At 38.7% G+C, this 20,119-nt stretch overlaps 2 protein-coding genes across 4 annotated transcripts in view; both read right to left on the bottom strand.

Moving 5' to 3' along the window:
- Positions 1-10,082: 10,082 nt before the first annotated feature.
- Positions 10,083-11,870, bottom strand: dkk1b (dickkopf WNT signaling pathway inhibitor 1b). Of its 2 annotated transcripts, none has more exons than XM_039665449.2 (4): positions 11,594-11,870; positions 11,362-11,506; positions 11,111-11,251; positions 10,083-10,685 (listed from the first exon to the last, which is right to left on the bottom strand). In XM_039665449.2, exons 1-4 carry the CDS (start codon positions 11,792-11,794, stop codon positions 10,435-10,437), a joined length of 738 nt encoding a protein of 245 aa, XP_039521383.2. In that variant the 5' UTR covers positions 11,795-11,870; the 3' UTR covers positions 10,083-10,434. The 2 variants fall into 2 exon arrangements, with proteins under 2 accessions (XP_039521383.2, XP_039521384.2); XM_039665450.2 differs by having other exon boundaries at positions 11,362-11,503.
- A 4,870-nt stretch (positions 11,871-16,740) lies between these two features.
- prkg1b (protein kinase cGMP-dependent 1b) overlaps positions 16,741-20,119 on the bottom strand; it is a 193,327-nt gene continuing 189,948 nt past the window's right edge. For both annotated transcript variants that reach the window (XM_039664767.2, XM_039664766.2), the window contains exon 18: positions 16,741-17,872. In XM_039664767.2, the coding sequence (XP_039520701.1) occupies positions 17,774-17,872 (99 nt within the window). In that variant the 3' untranslated portion in view covers positions 16,741-17,773. The remainder of the gene's footprint in view (positions 17,873-20,119) is intronic.

Below are 20,119 nucleotides of genomic sequence, written 5' to 3'. Positions count from 1 at the left end.
ATAACTGCATTGGATGGGAGACCCCTGGGATCTGGTCAGGTAAGCCAATGCACTACACCCCTTCATCTCCAAATTGGTGGCCATAATGAGAAGATACAGTTTTTCTTGATCCATTCACCAGAGTTCCCATTAATTCTTGGCTTCCCATGGTTATCCCTTCACAATCCACATATAGATTGGACCGCTAGGGCATTAACTGCTTGGGGAACTAATTGTGGTAATTCAGGTCTCTCTCTTTGTTATTTTTCCGAGTTGCTGGAGACACCTACTGATCCCCCACTTACCACCTCCAAGCTGCCGCCTATTCCTCTTAAGCCACCAGTCCAGTCCACAGAGGTGCTAACTATTCCCAAGCTTAAACCTGTGCCCCCCAGAGTCCCGGTGCATCCTCCTGAGTCGTCTCGATTCCCCTCAGAATATGAAGATCTCTGTGAAGTCTTCAGCAAGACCAGCGCAGCCTCTCTGCCACCCCATAGGCCGTATGACTGTGCAATAGATCTGCTCCCGGGAACCTGCCCTCCTCGAGGGAGACTTTTTTCCCTCTCTGCCCCAGAAAGAGCTGCCATGGAGGGATATATCAATGATGCTCTTAAGAGCGGATTCATCCGTCCATCTGTCTCGCCGGCAGGGGCTGGCTTCTTTTTCGTGGGGAAGAAGGATGGCAGCCTTCGGCCTTGCATTGATTACCGGGGTCTTAATCGCATTACGGTAAAAAACCGCTACCCACTACCACTAATGACCACGGCCTTCGAACTCTTACAAGGGGCTACCATTTTCACAAAGCTAGACCTTCGAAATGCCTACCACCTTGTTCGGATACGAGAAGGAGATGAGTGGAAGACGGCTTTTAACACCCCAAATGGCCACTATGAGTATCAGGTAATGCCCTTTGGGCTAGTCAATGCTCCAGCCGTTTTTCAGGCACTTATTAATGACGTGGTTCGGGATATGTTAAACAAGTTTGTATTTGTCTATCTTGATGACATTCTTATCTTCTCTCGTTGTTATCAAGAGCATGTCCAACATGTCCGACTCGTCCTATCGCAACTGCTGAGGAATGGACTATTTGTTAAACTTGAGAAAAGTGAATTTCATGTCCCCACTGTCTCTTTTCTTGGATTCATTGTCTCTAGTGGTAATGTCCAGATGGATCCTGCTAAGATTCAGGCGGTTCTGAACTGGCCCCAACCAGGCTCTGTTAAGGAGGTCCAACGTTTTCTGGGATTTGCCAATTTTTATAGAAGATTTATTAGGAACTTCAGTGCTATTGCAGAACCCCTGACTGCTCTTACCAAGAAGACATCAAGCCCGTTTAAGTGGACCGAAAAGGCTGATCAGGCCTTCGATCGACTCAAGAAGCTCTTCACTTCCTCACCCATTCTGACTTTTCCAGATCCCGAGTTGCCCTTTGTAGTGGAGGTGGATGCTTCGGACGTCGGGGTAGGAGCAGTGCTGTCGCAGAAAGCAAGGAATGACGGCAAACTTCATCCTTGTGCTTACTTCTCACGTCGACTTTCCCCAGCTGAAAGAAATTACGACATTGGTAACCGAGAGCTGTTGGCGGTGAAGTTGGCACTTGAGGAGTGGAGACAGTGGCTGGAGGGTGCTAAACACCCATTCCTTATCTGGACGGACCACAGGAACCTCATCTACATCCGGGAAGCCAAGAGATTAAACTCCCGTCAGGCTCGTTGGGCCCTTTTCTTTAACCGCTTTGACTTTACCCTCTCATACCGTCCAGGTTCCAGGAACTCAAAGCCTGATGCCCTCTCAAGGCAGTTTGGGCAACCAGAAGTGGAGGGTAAACCCGAACCAATCCTACCCAGCTCCAAAGTGGTGGCATCAGTCCAGTGGGGAATCGAAACAGCGGTGAAGAGGGCCCAACAACAACATCCCAATCCAGGTAATGGTCCTCCGGACCGCCTTTTTGTGCCTAACTCCATGCGTTCTGATGTGTTACAGTGGGGCCATTCTTCCCGTCTCTCATGCCACCCTGGGAGCACAAGAACATTGAAACTCATCCAGAGAAGATTTTGGTGGCCCAACATGCAAAGAGACATTCGGACTTTTGTTGCTGCCTGTGCTGTGTGTGCCCAGAACAAGGAACCCAAGACCCACCCTCACGGCCTACTGCACTCACTACCTATCCCTACACGCCCCTGGTCCCACATATCATTGGACTTTGTTACGGGCCTACCAAAATCTCAAGGTAACACAGTAATTCTGGTGGTGGTAGACAGGTTTTCTAAAGCATGTCATCTTATACCATTACCCAAGATTCCCACAGCAGGTCAGACGGCAGACCTATTGATGCAACATGTCTTCCGAATCCATGGCTTCCCCCAAGATATGGTTTCCGACCGTGGATCACAGTTCACCTCCCGGTTCTGGAAGTCCTTCGGACAGCTAATTGGGGCATCCATCAGCCTGTCCTCTGGATTTCACCCCCAATCAAATGGACAGACCGAGAGGGTCAACCAGGAGATTGAAAAGACTCTTAGATGCCTGGTATCTAACAATCAGACTGCTTGGAGCGCCCATTTGATATGGGCTGAATTTGCACACAACACTCTACACCACTCATCTTTAGGAATGTCCCCTTTTGAGTGCCAGTTTGGTTTTCCTCCTCCTCTGTTCCCTGAACAGGATCATGAGGCCCGTGTACCAGCTGCTGCTCAACTTGTCCAGAGGTGTCGACAGTCATGGCGGAGAGCACGAGCAGCCCTACTAAGAGCCACTCAACAACAGCAGAGGTATGCAAACCAGCGCCGCAGAATTGGGCCATCACTTAGACCAGGACAGAGAGTGTGGTTGTCTACTAGGGATCTCCCTCTGCACGTTGAGTCAAGGAAACTAGCACCACGCTTCATTGGGCCCTTCAAAGTCGTCAAAAGGATCAACCCAGTGTCCTACCGTCTTCTTCTTCCCAGGTCCATGCGTATTCATCCCACATTTCATGTCTCCCGTTTAAAGCCTGTCGTCTGTTCTCCTTTGTCCCCAGCCAGGAGACCTCCTCCAGTACCTCGGATCATTGGTGGTCAGCCAGCCTACACAGTGCATCAACTGCTGGACTCTCGCCAGGTCCGTGGGAAGACCCAGTATCTTGTGGATTGGGAGGGATATGGCCCGGAGGAGCGGTCTTGGGTGGCAGCTCGAGATATCCTAGACCCAAATCTCATCAGGGAATTCCGCCACCGTAAACAACGCAGCTAGGAGAACGTCGGGAGCCGTTCCTGGAGGAGGGGCTCCTGTAAGGCTCCAGCTTGTAATGACTCTCCCTGCCTCTAGTTGGTGCTGAGCCGTAATGATTCTCCCAACCACTAGGTGGCCCTGCTTCTGTAAATAGTAGTTGTTGCCACTCATTATTATTTGATTCATCCCACCTGTGGGGTTCATTAGCTTGTTTGCATTGACCTATTTAAGCATGTCTCTTTCTCACAGTTGTGTTCAGTCTTGAGCCTACCATGCCTGTATTTTTCCTTGCCAAGAAAGCTAAGTCTGTTGTATTTGCCTAACATTTTGTTTCTTTGATTTATTCTCTGGAAGCTCGGCTTCCTTTTTTGTTGTACCTTTTTACTTGGATTCTTCAGTAAAGACACTTTTTGTTCAATCAATTAAGCATTCAAGTTGTTCTTCTGCCCTTGGGTCCATCTGCTGTACAACATCCACAATAGCTCAGAGGTAACAAAGCAGCTCAGTTGTCTAGAAGACCAGGGTTCGATTCCAGCCTCAGACACCCATCACAGTTCAAACAAAGACCATGGCAAGCAGACTTTGGGACACAAACAAGGAGAACTAAAATGAGGATCAACATCAGAGTGGAGTTTCTGAGATGCCGAGAGCTAGCGTCCGAGACTGACTTCCACTCGACAGAGAGCTAGCGTCCGTGACTAATTTGGACTTGACAGAACTTCACGAGTCACGACTCGACAGGTGAGCAAATGTACATAAAACAAATCAATGTTATAACGTTAGCTTGATATGATGAAATGTTAGAATATGGTCAGTATGTTATTCTTATGTTGATCTAGCTGCTAGTTAGAGCTAGTTTGCTAGCGTATAGCAAACAAACTAACATGTAGAATAACATTATAACCTTCAACACACATTTTAAATGCCGTTTAGTGTGATAGTGTAACGTTCTACCAAGTAAAACAGCTCTGCGTTTCCCTCAGAAGTTTAATTCATCTAATAAACTGACCTGTGTGAGTAATCCAGCACTTGCGTGTAGTTCAATAGAATGAAATTTGCTTATTTCTTTATATCCGCGAGACTCGTGTGTGATATATGTCTCTTATTAGCTATCGCGACCTGCTTCATATCACTGTAATGTTAAAAAACATGAGTGTTTTCACCAATCCATAAACATTATTAGGTCCATCAGCTTGACAGCAAGTCCCATCATTCAGCTCTTAACTGCGTCATAAACATACGCCTTTGTTATTGTTGGAAACTGCGCCCTCTTGTGGCCAAAAAAGTTACATATTGTAGCTTTAACAAATGAACCTTATTGTAAAGTGCTACTACCAATTACCTTTTAAATGAGTAGCAACAAATTAGTATGCACAAAGTGTGAGAATAATAACAGCCTATTAATTAGTTTGAAGGTTACTGTTACTGAAGATGCAATGTCAAAAAAACTATGACAGGTGCGAAAGTGATGTTTGCCATGAAACTTCATATACCCATTCCAGAATCTGCAACTTCAGTGAAAGATGAGAGGCTGTTTGTAATTTTTCTCACATCGTATTCTCCACCAGTGTTTGAAGGCATAACACTGTGTGCCAGTCATTTGTCAACACGAATGAAAATCACTTTTCCACGAGACATCAAAACATGCCAAATATTTATCATGTAATTATTCCGACAGGCCTTAGTGAGCAAGATATCCATAAATCACATTGTAAAGCTGCGTGGAACAAGAGCGAGCGTTCAGACTGTTCTCAGATGTTCCATGACACAACATGCCCTTTTTAGTTTAATGATGATATAAACAGTCAGATAATGTGTCAAAATTACCCATAGAAGACCAACAACATATAACTATACCAAGTGTTATATTAATTGTATGCCAAGCATCCAAACCAAAGCATAACTTTTGCATAGCCTATGGCTGGGGTTTGTTAAAAAAAAAAAAAAAAAAAAACGCTTCAAAGAGATCTCAACAACTGGTCTGATTTGATTAGACAGAGATCTCAATATGAATTCTAATATTTCTCATCATATTCTTCTAAATCCATGTTTACTAAGATGTACTATTAGTCTTTCTATAATGTTATACTCTTACTGCATCTTAGCAATGTTCTTTTTAGGAGAAACATTTAAAGGAGTAGTTTACTTTAAAAAAAAAAAAACTTTTCCTAAAAAATTTACTCACCCCCATGTCATCCAAGATGTCCATGTCTTTCTTTCTTCAGTCAAAAAGAAATTAAGGTTTTTAATGAAAACATTCCAGGATTTTTCTCCATATAATGCACTTCAGTGGGAACCAAACGGTTCAAAGGGCTTTAAACGATCCCAGACGATGAATAAGGGTCTTATCAAGTAAAACGATCGCTCATTTAAAAAAAAAAAAAAAAAACAAAGTTTAAGTTTTATAAGCTCAAATGCTCGCCTTGCTCTGTTCTGTGACGCACGTTTGTGACTCTCCTGTTCGATCTCGTTCATCAAAACGAACAAATCTTTTTCCTAGTCAATTTGTTCGTTTCATTCGTTGTTCGAACAGGAGAGTCACAAACGTGCGTCACAGAACAGAGCAAGGCGAGCATTTGTGCTTATAAAACTTAAACATTGTTATTTATTTATTAAATGAGCGATCGTTTCGCTTGATAAGACCCTTATTCATCGTCTGGAATCATTTAAAGCCCTTTGAACAGTTTGCAGTTTGCACTGAAACTGTCTTTTGGACCTTGAACCGTTTGGTTACCAGTAAAGTGCATTATGTGGAGAAAAATCCTGGAATGTTTTCATCAAAAACCTTAATTTCTTTTCGACTGAAGAAAGAAAGACATGGACATCTTGGATGACATGGGGGTGAGTAAATTATCAGCAAAAGTTTTTTTTTAAAAAAAGTGAACTACTCCTTTAAGACAAGGTTTATACTTCCAACTTAAAGGAATAGCTCACTTCAAAATGAAAATCCCTCGATTTGTTTCAAATGTATGAATTTCTTTCTTGTGCTGAACACAAAGAAATATATTTTGACGAATGTCGGTACCCAGACAGTTGATGGACCCCGTTGACTTCCATAATACGAAAAACAAACATTGAAGTCAAAGGGATCTATCAGCTGTTCGGTTACCAACATTCTTTAAAATATCTTCTTTTGTGTTCAGCAGAAGAAAGAAAATTCAAACAACTTGAGGGTGATGACAGAATTTTCATGTTGAAGTGAATTATTCCTTTAAATCCATTATACACAGCAAACGTGTTGAAAAGTAAGCCACTTTAACTGGTTTGTTTGTAAATTTGGTGTGTTTGTCATCTTGAGATACCTCTCGTACTTTCGTTATGAAGAAGAACAACCATTTAGAATAGTTGTTAGTGTCACATCATTAAATTACCTATAGTTGTTGACATTGTTAATTGTTTCTTGCCCTTTGACTTGATACTTGATAAACAGAGCCATTGTGTTCTCTAACTCTGTGTTTGGACTCTGTCAGGCTGCTGTCTGCCGCTGAAAACCATGCATCTTAAAGAGCTCATATCTGTGACGCCTGCCATCATTACAGTCGGATCTCGCTGTCTGTAATTTGCAAGCATGGCAGTCAGTCAGCTAGTAAAACAGCACAGGGTCATTCCAAGCCATTCTACAGCCAACACTGACCCGCAAACCTCTACTCTGTGTGTCACAGACGAGACATCTCTGTATTTATGCACATTGCTTAGACTTGGGTATATAATTCCTCAAACGCTAACTGTGTGAGTCAACTGAATGGAAATCCAGTAAAATAGCGCAGAGCGCAATTCATCCCTCCACAAATTGAAAAAGGAATACTGCTTAATTGTTTTCATAATATTCATCGACCTGCTGTTGTAATCACCACATTCACCCCTTTGATGAAAACATCTAACAGTGACTAGTAGGGTAAGATCATTCTAATTACACACAACCTTTAAATTAAAGACAACCACGCAAATGTCATTCATTTATGCAGCGCATCTGCCATTATAACATAGAGCTGTGAAAAAAACATCTTTTACCACACAAAATGTTCAAAATGTTTCCTTAATTGTATCCTCTCATCTTACTTCCACCTGCTTAAGGCTTATTAACATTAAGAGATCTGAGCCTTAAAATACAACCTCGGGGTGAAACAACCTCTTTTGAAAGCGTTATTTTTCGTGAGGCGATCTCAAATATATGTGTATGTCTGGTCACCTTTGTTTCTTGTTTGCTCATTTAATTTCTTCTCAGTTTCTCAACTTAATTGAAATGGTCAATCAAACAAAGAGATAGATCATAAAAAAACGCATCGGAGCATATTATGCTACACGCAGCCATGTGTTTAGCGTGTAATTTATACACGAAAATGATTTTTTACGTGCAAGGTTGAACTATTTTCATGATTTGTAATCACAACATTATTTCTTTTGTCAAATCAACTTAAATAATTGATGCAGTTCAGATAACATAATATTTTAAGTTTCTGAAGATTAAATCACTCACCTTCATTGTATTAACTCAATTTTTCCATTTCAATGAACTTACATTTTTGAGGCAGCCATGGTTACTTCACTTTTTAAGTTAAACTAACAATATTTTGTGTGTGTGTATTTTATGTTTGGGTAGAATTAGTTGTGTGGGGTGCGCGTGTACTATTACAAGCAAATGAACTGCATATCAAATCCACGCGAAAACTAATTTTCGAGTATGAATTGCGTGATGATACATGTCATTGAAACAGTCAGACTAACTTGGCCAACAGGCACAGATACTTTCGAGGGTAAATTTCAATTCACGGTAATGTGTTTGGGTTCTTTTTAAGTAACTCTGCGTGTGAGTCCCAGTTACTTAACTATTTGTTGAAAAATAGTATGTGCCGTGAAGTGTTGACTGATCTCAACTTCAAAGTGAACCAGGCTTTAGGGGCAGTTCGCAAACATTCACACTGCTATGTTCAGAAGCCCCAGTATTGCTGCTTTATTGTGCCTACTTTGAAAAAAGAAGGAAATCCACCTTTTCACACTCGTGTTTGCAGATTATTTCAGCTTGAACACTAGAAACATCCTTTATGGACTCTTGATTCCTCTTAGTGAAGCATATCAAATGGCCTTGACCTGACTTAAATGCTTTACTGTATGCAGACTGCGGAGGTTTGGGTTTCTTTTGCACCATTGTGCAGCTTGCGATTCCATCCACAGATGTTTGTGGTCTTTAAGCTGTTGATGGTATTGACAAAAGCATGGGAGAAAGTAAAGGCACATGGATGGGAAAGGGACAATTGCAAACTGTATATCCTGTGCTTTGAAATCCTTACCCCACTGCTTTGTCTCTCTTGACAGCTCCAGGTAAAAGACTTAAAGTTTCCAATTACAGCTGGGAGAAATGCAAAAGGAAGCACAACCCGCAAGAGCAACTTTCTAAGTGAGGGCGTGTTTTGTGAAGAAGGGCATTTGCTCTTTTTGCAGCATTGTATTCCGTTTGAATATGCTATTCTGGTAAAGTCCCCCTGTGGTGAAAATCAAGCTTTTAATGCTGTTTATATGTCTGTGGTATTTTTAATATGCTTTAAGACAAACCAAATTCATACATCAACACCATTGCTGGGGGTTTTCTCCTTAAAACTGCAGTGAACCAAAAACACGGTTTGAAATCCCTGGTGTTTCTGACGTCACAAACTACCTTTTAACCAATCAGCGTGTGATCGTCAACAAGCTAGTCGGCTATTTCAGCTGCTTTAAGGCATTTTTGTGACCAAAGATAGGGAAAACAGCCAGTATGGGGAAGCTCAGAGCAAGCATGCAAAATTTGAAACACCCGTATTTTAACAAGAAAAGCTATGGTAAGATATTGAAAACATGATCAATTGCCATGAATTGAGAGAATTGAAATGAGAGGGTGTTGTGGCTGCGCTAAGCATGTTTAGCTATGCATTTACTAAATGAGCACTGTTCGTCCGACTGTTACTGTACTTCATTTTATTTTGATTCTATTGTTTTATTTACTGTATTTTATTTTTCTAATTTCTTTTAGTCTAAACTGTTTTAATTACTCTGATTTCTTTTGATTATTTTAATTTATTCTATGTAAAGCACTGAATTACCATTGTGTATGAAATGTGCTATATAAATAAACTTGCCTTGACTACAAGGGGACTTTAAAACGATCAATGTAAAAAAGAGGTTAATAATCATTGAAATGTGCATAAAACCATCAAGTCTGAAATATTTCCTATAATGATTCTCTGAAATGTAATTCAACTCTCGCTATGAGCAGACAGAGCCATTAAACTCTGCCACTATCAGTGAGCATCCTTGAACTTTAAAGAGAAGGTGACTATAGTCAGTCTCCACGTGCTAGACCATATTAAAGCCTCTCACCTTCAAAGAGAGAGAGACAGACAGAATTCACAAGCAGACCTCAAACAGATGCTTGTTTGTAATGTGTGACCTGTCTATATAAATGCTTTTGAAAGCATCGGATCAATCAGACATGGGTGGTGTTTAATCTCCGTTTCAAGATTTTGTTTTCTTTATTGTTCGCAACATCGCTCTGTTTATATAATACGCTTTTAAAAAAGTGTTTTATTTAAGTAATAGATCATTTGCGGATCATTTTGTTCTCTCAACATGTGTAACACATAATTACTTTGTAAAATAACAACAACAAAAAAAATAGCCTCCCTGATGCAATTATACATTACAACTTTTTTCCCCCCAGCGGTGGAAAGGTTTCTTATGGCTTATTAAATATAGACACACCTAAATTAAATACCTTAATTAAAGTTGGGAAATAAAGGGGAATAAAACCTCCTCAGCTCTGACCACACCTTACTAAACATTCTGTGTGTTCTTTACATGCAGCTCGAGAAACTCTGAACCCTCTTAATGCAAGCATGACTTAAACACAGTAAACTGAATATCATCTGTACAATCTTTATTTAGAATAAAATAGACATTTAAATCAGCTCTATATGACTGCAAAATACCAGATATACACAAATAAGATAGTAAAACACTGAAGCACCTTCTTTCAAAACAGGGTTGACAAAAATATCTGAATTAAGTGCCAACTGCCTTATATTATTTACAGTATAATACAGTAATTTACTGCAATTTTTAAGTTCCGTTGAGAAACAATTATATCTACTCTGCAACGTTGACACAAGAAAATAGAGGAAACCAGTTGAAAAACCAGTTGAGTATCCCATTCCAAGTCCTGTTTCCCTCAACCGCTCGTCGCTTGTGAAAGAAAATTCCTTAAATGTTCATTCAGTGTCTCTGGCAAGTGTGCAGACTCCGTGATGACTTGCCGCCGTCTCCTCTTTGCGTTTTGCAGGACAGACCATCCCCACAATCGCAACGCTGGAATATTTCTAAACCATGGGTGCCTTTCCTCTTGTGCTTGGTGCAGACCTGGCCTTCTTTCACGACGGGCTTGCAGATTTTGGACCAAAAGTGACGAGCGCAGCAGAGTCCCTCAGCACAATCTGATGATCTCAGACAGGTTTCTCCCTCCAGTCCTTTAACAAAATAACATCCATGAATATCATGCACGACTGACATGTTCTTTTTGGGGCATCAAAAAAATGTCACATTAAGGTTGATGACCATTAACTTAATGTGTTAAACTTAGCCTTACTTTCTTAAAACTGGATTATAAACACATTTCAACATGCTCCAAAAGTTGTAAATGTCACATATAATTAGGGTGATAAAAGAAAGTTTCCAAAAAATCATGGAAAGTTTTTGGAAACTTTACAACCCTAGTTAATACCGCTCACATTCCTGAAAAGTTCATAGTGATACACCACAGGGTTCAAATATCTGCCTGCTGAGTTGCAATTATTTCAAAAGAACATTATCTGAAAATGACCTGAAGCTATTCTACACATAGACACCCAAACCAAGTCGACATAACAAGTCTGTCATTTAAAGCATTATTTACCTTTTTGCATTTCGTTTTGTGGTGAACTTTGACTTGGAACTTTTGGTGGCACCACAAAAGTAGAGTTCTCATTGGAGATGGACACAAACTCTTTCATTCCGATCTGCTGATTCATGTCAGGATCATTTGGAAGACAAACTCCTAATAGGAAGAGTTTCATAGTTAGTCCAAATAGCTTATTAATTGTTAAGCCTATATAACAGTAAACTGTTTTTTTTTTGTTTGTTTGTTTTTCATAAGTTTGATCTTACCATTGCTGCAGTGGTTGCCAGGGCAGCACATCGCATCCCGGATGCAGCGCTTCCTGCGCTTCTTACACTGGAGACAAACACCGCGAGACAGGAAGCAGAACTCCTCTCCACTGCATTCCTCGTCACTCTCGCATATTAAAGGCTGCTGGAGTTTACAAATACACGTTTAGTCTAACGACCACGAGGAAAAAACAGCTGTCTGAACATAACATGTGCTCGTTTATATTCTTACCTGAGGTGTATCGACGGCGAAGTTCAGACTGCCGCTGTCCGCAGGTGACTCATCCGGACTCGGGCTGACCGGGTGACTACTCGCCACACCTGAACCGACCTTAATAGCATTCGAGTTGAGCTCCACAGAACCAGTGGATGCCACTTTGATGAAGCCCACAAGAATAAGGCAAACGGTTGAGAACATGGCAGTGTACAGCATTGTCAGGTCTGCTATTCCTTGGTTGGAGGATGTATTCCCGAGGTGAGCAGGGCTCTTCTGTGGTTCCTCATGAGCGCAAGACGCTTCATTTATACACGCGCGGGGTTGTTTGCGCTCCCGCCCCTCGCTGAGAGTAACAAAGAGCTGGATGAAATTTCAAAGCGTTGTGTCATGAACTGTCTGTCTATCAGTGTGTTTGTATGCACGTCTTCACGAGATGCCATCAAACAGCCACTTCAGTAATACTGCTTATTTAATTCACATTAATGGGGAAGTCAGTCATTTGCTGAGAAAACTATGAAGTTAATGAAGTAAAAATGATTAGCTATATTGTATTATATGTCCATATTATGCATTACTGTGGATGCACATTTATCAATTTACAATCTGCTTTTATTTCAAATCAAAGTGACGCAAAAGTCAAAGTAGGCTAGTCTGCACAAGGTTCAAACACTTTGAATTTAACGGCCAATAAAGACAATCGAGAAAACAAAAAGTGTGTTTACAGTAAATAATCAGCTTGGATCAATAGGTCATTTACCACATATTAGGGATTTTTAAAAATAATAATAATAAAAATATATTTTATATAGAGGTATATATAATTTTAATATTTTATTACAATATTACATGCAGTCTGATTATTTTATGATTCAAAAAGCAAGATAGCCTGCCTTTACTGAATATTCCGAGTTTATTTCCTCATAGTTTCATAGTTTTTCACTGTGAGTTTGTATATTCCATGTTAAAAATGTAGGTTGACAGATTCACCAGATCTTGAGTCATAACCGGGATGGAGTGCTCTTTGAAATGCGTTTGATTAAACAAGTGCACGAGATCAAAGTGAATATGCAAATAAGAAGAAGTGAAGTTTACCGAATTAATTATCGTTCAGTCTGTGCTTTTAAACAAATAGTGCGTGATTAGCAATCTGAGATAAGAATAGGTGACGTGGTTCATCGATTGATCTATAGCCTATTAGGCCTATAAAGATTTGAGCTTTATTTTTTTAGAACAATAAAACAATTACCTGATTAGTTTCGTTTTCTTAAAATATTCAATATCATCCAAGTGAACTGAGCTACCCATTTAGTTTTGAAACAGTTCAGATATTTGCTCTCTGAAATTAAATATGTTGCAGCATGGATAGATTGCTCCTAAATGCCACCAATAATAATATAGCATTGTAAAAAAAAAAAAAAAAAAAAAAAAAAAGGGTTTTGGTGGGCATGAACTGCGCAAACGATTTAACATGTGCAAAGTGTCTGTCTGCCCAATTCTCCTGGATAACTCCCAAATCAATGTCTTTGATGTTGTTGACAGGGCCGGGTCACTTCTAATAGACGACCACAGGACAAACGCTCAATACACTTCATTAAACGTGAATTGGCAGGGTTCATCCCCATCCCTTTGTCTATTGGCTTTGTTTTAATTGTACATCCAAAGCCTACAGTGGTGTAAAATGAAGCCTGTGTAAAGGACCCTTTGATGAGCTCAGATCAAACAGGACTGAAGCCCGTGTCTTAATCAGACTTCCACAGCGATGCTATTTTCGCAAACAGTCCATTTGCTCGGCTTTTAGCGGCTTTTTGTGGGCAAAGTACTTAGCAAATTCATTTAGCTAGTGGGATGCCAGGTAATCCTGTTTTAAAATTCCTGATGACATCTCAATCAGGTCAGGGCTCCTGAGTGAGCATGAGTACTATTATTATAGACTACAGCAGGATATATAGCCTATAAAATCGTAATCGTGTCATATGTCCTTGCGTTTATAGACGGGGTAAAAGCAATATGAAAAAATGATTGAATGAATGAGAATAAATGCTAATTGTTATGGTTATAGCCTAACTACAGGTTGCTAACTATAGAAACCTAACTTGGCACATCAATATGAAATACGTGCCTTTCTCAATTCATTCATCATGACTTTGAAAAGTAATTCTGTGTTTTGAACCGGTTCTTTGAAAAGAAGAACAAGAAGAACCGCTAGGCCTAATTCTTTTACGAAGTGACATAATTAGCTACTTCATCATTTGGTGTGGTATGCATGCTCTAACATGTTCGAATGACACCTTTTGCATGTTGTTCATTAAGCTTTTTGATTAGCTTTCGTTTTATTAGGCTAAGTTTTTTTTTTCTTATACTGTGCCCCAGTTCATTTTGGTGCATCGACGATTCAAGTTATGGAAACCTTAAGAACAACAATATTTTGTAGGCTATATTTATCATTTCCAATCAAGTCCATATACAACTCTTGTTTAAGAATGTTTTAATAAATGCGCATTATAAACGGACATGCTTTCAGGTGTTTTATTTGTATAATTAGCCTACTGCTGTTATCATCACCCATCTGTTCACTCTAACAATTTCGGATGATCTCTACGAATCAGACATGTTTACTGGTCGAATGGAAAAAGATCCGACTCCAACATAACGTTCACATATCAAGCATCGCTATTTTATAAGAGTAACACAATACATACTCCCGTCGCCTATAAAAATCGCAGTTGATATGTCATTGAAAGTGTTAATTAGATCACTTTGTTTCATTGTGTGATGTCAAAATTTCAAATGATCGCGCGGGAGTCCGACTTTCCCTCTTGAGGTGGTGTGTTCTTCATTCTGCAGATGGAATGCGAAGGTAGACTACGTCGTTTACTTTTGGTTGCTATCCTTTCGTGTCCTCCTTTTGGTGTGACAGTCTAAGCAGGGGGTTGATGCATGTCCTCTGATGACTCTCCAAAACAAACTTGTTTCTTTGTTGACGCTTTGTTGGACTTCATGTTTGAAGCTGGGTGAAGAGTTTACTGTAAGTAAATGGCCCAAAAAATGTAGTAATACAGTATATTTAAATAAATAGTCAAACGTGTCCAATGAGAAAAATCTCTCCCACTTATTCTCTATATGACTATAACCCAAACCATTTAACGCTTCAGGACTTTATATTTTGCAACCAATACAAATTAAAAGCTTTATTGATGTCAAAATCATCAATTAGTAGATGGGTCATTTCTAGAATGATCATTCCATGAAACAATACTGCATATTTTACATAAAATGTTAATCAACTTTAATGCCATGGTTTTCTATGCTTATCCCAATTAACACAAATGTATTAGTACCCAATCATAATATTAATAACAATAATAAACTTTTTGAAACACTCTTAACCTCACTTTGAAATAAAGTACTTGTTTCCCCCCCCCCCCCCCCTAAATCAGCAGGTTTAAGTATTACTATATACATTAACGCATTCCCTTTTACATAATATACAATTTATTGTGATACATATTTTGTGTAAAACCAATTAAATGAGCTCATGTCCTTCAGTCCACCCTGTTACATTTCCCTTTAAAATCTTATAGTGTATGCCCTAAATCACTTGCCTAAAATGACTTGCTTGAAATGATGTCAAAGTAACAAAGTACGAATTAGTCATAAACTTTTACTTATCTAATAGTGTAAAACAACGTCCACCCTGTTGTGTCAATTTGAACTGGATATGATTTTTTTCAGGATATATATACAGTATGTGTGTGTGTGTAAATTCATATATTGAAATTAATCTGAATCTGCTATGTTGGTCTTTTCTAGCTTGGGTTTTATAAACATAAAACAGTCTACCCTGTTACGGCCTGCCTTCACTCTGAAAATTGCTGGGTTGTTTTAACCCAACTTTGGGTCAAATATGGACAAACACAGCCATTGGGTTACATTTTTTAATTACATTTTAACCCAATGTTTGGGTTTGTCCATATTTGACCCAAAGTTGGGTTAAAACAACCCAGCATTTTTAGAGTGTTGTTGCGCATTGCAGTGGAATATGTCATGTAACATGACAAATGTTATAGAATGTGATTTTTTTGTAATAGTTATAGCATGAGCTTGACCAGTGTGTTTTTATGTATGTTTTCTCTCTGAACAGAATAAAAACATAGATTTTAAAGTTTTTTTTTTTTTTCTTTCAAAAAAAAAAGCTCAAAATCCAGTGTAGAAATGGCCCAGATATGCCATTGACTGATGTCTCTAAAGTTTAGCTGCTGGGGGTCAAAGATGTATTTTCTACCCCCTGGGTTTACATCTTTTGATGTCTATGGGCCAGAGTGCTGGCAATGAAACATCACCATGCTTGTGTGTTATCTGTTGAGAAGAGGGGAGGGCAGATGTTTACAGAGCATTATCACCAGCTGATATGAGTCAGACCCTTCATAATACTGACACCTCAAGCTAAATCTTGTTTGTAGAACATCCTGAACTTCTGAACACAACATGCAATGGAAACAGCAGCTTTTTGCAGACATAATACTTTGAAAGATGCTTTTTATTGTAAGAAAAAGGCATATAAAGTCCGGTACCTTTAAAAAAAAAAAAAAAAAAAAAAGCCACAACTGATTAAAAAGAACATTTGAGGTGTCTGACCTAGCCGTGCAGCATCAAAACAAGCAGGGTGAATTCTGAATGCCACGAGTTAAGGCACTTTCAGTAATGCCAAAAGATATATGGTGAGCACATAATATCCACTTTGAAAGGTAGAGATAATAGAAGACAACTAAAATAGCTTACGGAAAAAAAAGGCAAAATGAATGGTTTTACTCTGACAATAAATCTCTACAAATATCACAAAAATATTACCACTGTATATTTATTTATACATAAATATTTACCCTTGGTCCTACAATAAATAAGATTACATAATTGGTTTTCCAGCACAGCACTTTGTGTTCAAGCTATTATAGACCGTCTTCTTTAAATGAGTCAGGGAGAGTTATGAATATGATTGTTGAAAATGATGGAAGTACGTCATTTTAGAGCTGATTATTTACCTTCATTAACAATCCCGATCTTGCCCACATCTTATCTGGGGAAACTATATTGAGAAGTACAGTGTGTATTTGAGTAAAAATCCTGCCCTCTAGTGGTGCACAAACTGCATTGAGTCTGATTCAGTATAGTAATCCCTTCTGATGGATGTGTTAACACACGAGTCATCATTACTAGTGGGTTACCATCTTCACTTTACAATTAATTATTCACATTAATTGTGAATGTAGTTGAAAAATGTAGTTATTGATAGTGAACCACATTCAACTGAGCGCTATTTGTTAATCAGTTTATTGTTAGTTAATAACAGTTACTAGACTGTTAATATTGTGTTACTCACTTGTTTCTGTGTAGTTACTCATTAATGATGAAAAGTTTCCCATTCTACAAATACAAAATATCCAGTCTAGAAACCTTTTATTTGAAGATTCTCATTAAAGATTGAATAGATAGTTCACCCAAAAATTGTCCGTTCCCATTGACTTCTATTATATTTTTAGCCCATATAATGGAAGTCATTGAAAACCGAAACCATTGGACTGTTGTTGCCAACATTGATCAAAGTAAATAAGTTTTATTTTTGGATGGATTATCCCTTTTAAAGGAGAATACATAAAAAAAGACAACAAGGAAATTAATTTAATCATATCTAAAAATCAATCTGTATCCACTACAGAATCTTTTTTTAAGTATGTGACATTGGTGTGCTTCTGTTCTAATAGTATTTTACACACACAATTGTCATACAATTAAAAGTAAATGCAAACTAAAATCCTGATTAAAATGCATCTTAGAAACATAATACTCAGCCCAGAACATAGTCTTGTCTTATGATTCTATTTTGAAGACCCCAGACACAAAACTGCAAATGGTGTGTGTGCAATCGGCCAAACATAAACATTGGTGCCAGTCTGAGTCCATATCTGAGGCCAAATATAAACTCCAGTCTTTATGATTAGGACAGTTATGCGAGTCATGGGTTGCGGCGGGGGAGCTGGGACGCCCCCAGTGGCACCGCAGGACAGAAGCGTATAGGCGAAGGCAACTTGGTGTCACAGAGCTGGGCTAGGCATCTTCCAATCTCCTCTTCGATCCAACCCTCAGGCTGACGAATCGCACGGGACGCTCCAGGGCGGGGCATTGTTACGAGTTTCATTTTTAGAAATCAGTGTCCCAGCCGGAATTGTCATCTGGGGGAGGGTCCTCGCTGTCCTCAGGAAAGCTATCAAAGTTACTGGTGTCAGTCGGGCTTGCAACCTAATAGGAATGTGAGTGGAGGTACAGTAATGGGATGTTAGACGCGCAAATATTGAGCAATAATGTGAAAGTCATAAACATAAGAATAAAAAAATGCATTGTTAATGCACTACTCGGTGTCTGAAATAAAAGTATTTCATCAATTAATCAATCAATTTGTGGCAATTTTACAGCTGCACTATACAATAAAATTATTATTATATTATACATTGTTTATACTCAAAGATTTTGGTAACACTTTACTTGAAGGGGTTTGCATATGACTGACATGACACCTTCATAACCATGACATGACATATGTCTTGAATATGAAATAGGGTTAATGCATGTTTATGACAAATGTCATTAAGTGTCTTTCGCTCAATAATGACATTTTGAATGCAAATATGACATTGTTTCGGATGTCTTTGTTATGACACCTTGACATAAACCATAACATCATAACCTGTCAGTGTCTTTGACATGACAACTTGACATAAAACTAAACTGTCATGTGGTTGGCTTTGGCATTGGCTGTCATGAGGCCATTATAACTGTGTCATGAATATTTTTCTTGACCTCAACTACAGTGGTACGAATTGAATTTGTCATTAAAAAGTTATAATGGTTTCATAACAGCCAATGTCAAAACCAACCACCTGATACTGTAGTTTAATGTAACATTAACCAATAAAGCTAGGTGGTGTCTTAAGTTTGATAATTAATCTGCTCTGTCATGTTTATGACAGGTTGCGTTGTCTTAGTAATGTCAAGTGTTCATGACAAAGAGTCTCTGTATTGGTTTATGTCAAAGACATCTCAAACAATGTCATATTTGCATTAAAAATGTCATAACTGAGCAAATGACATTTAATGACAGTTGTCACAAACATGCATGAAACTTGCTTCATATGTCATTTCATGATTATGAAGGTGTCGAGTTAGTCTTAGCACACCCGTTCAAGTAAAGTGTTACCAAGATGTTTCACAGTGAAATATTATACTAGTATTATTATTCTTAATTTGTATTAATAATTAAATAATAATAATAATTATTATTAGAATACTTATTACAGTATATTTTTGGCCAAATTGTGCAGCCCTGCAAACACGTAAAGCAAATCTGGAGGATTTTTAGCTGTATTTCATGGCAAAATTAAAATCTGTTTTAAATACTTCTCACAGTATTTACAATATATTTACAAAATTTACGACATACCCAAGATTTTGGGTGACTGTTAAAGGGATAGTTCACTTTGAAATTAATTTTTGATATGTTTTAGCTTACCTCAAGGGCATCTTGTCTTTGTTTCCACAGTATTTTCAATTTTGACATTTTTCAGTCAAAACGTTTTTGTCTATCAGTCATACACTGGAGGCAAAGAGGGTCCACAAAAAGCATGCACAGAGAAGTCAAAATTAAACATGATTTAATAACTCGTAAATGTAAGTACACATTGATGGCATAAGACACGAAACGAACGGTTTTTGTGAGAAAACGAACAGTATTTATCTCGTTTTTACCTCGTGTAATCACAGTGACGTCCAAGTGATCTGAATCAGCTGTGCAATGTCCAACTGAACCGAACTGAATCAGTTCAATGTTACGCCGGAAGTGATCGCTTGCGTGTGACGTCACTCAATATTTTTACGCGGAGATTTCGGAAATTTTACCTTTTACTAAACAGATTTAGATATACCGAAATTGTCTTCCATTGCGGTTTCCCGTATATCTAAATATGTTTAGTGAAAGGTAAAACTTCCGAAATCTCTGTATAAACAAAGAGTGACGTCGGCGCACAAGCGATCACTTCCGGCGCATGCGCAGACCGAAGCGCCCGTGCCGTCAGATCATTTTGTCATGGCTATGATTACAAGAGGTAAAAACGATATAAATACTGTTTGTTTTCTTACACAAACCGCTCGTTTCGTGTCTTAGGCCATCAATGTGTACTTACATTTACGAGTCATTAAATCATGTTTAATTTTGACTTCTTTGTGCATGCTTTTTGTGGACCCTCTTTGCCTCCAGTGTATGACTGATAGACAATAACGGTTTGACTGAAAAATGTCAAAATTTAAAATACTGTGGAAACAAAGACACCTACATCTTGGATGCCCTTGAGGTAAGCTAAAACATATCAAAAATTAATTTCAAAGTGAACTATCCCTTTAAGCTCTCTTAATTCCTTAATTCCATTCTTTAAAATGTACACTTATAAATTAAAAAAGGAACTTTTATGTAGATTTTGCTGTGGAACCCTCTGG

The sequence above is a fragment of the Pimephales promelas genome, chromosome 17, assembly GCF_988280905.1.
Source record: "Pimephales promelas chromosome 17, fPimPro1.hap1.1, whole genome shotgun sequence".
In the NCBI taxonomy this organism is placed as follows: domain Eukaryota; kingdom Metazoa; phylum Chordata; class Actinopteri; order Cypriniformes; family Leuciscidae; genus Pimephales; species Pimephales promelas.
Note: the sequence above shows the minus strand (reverse complement) of the source record. Positions and strands in the feature narration are given on the sequence as shown.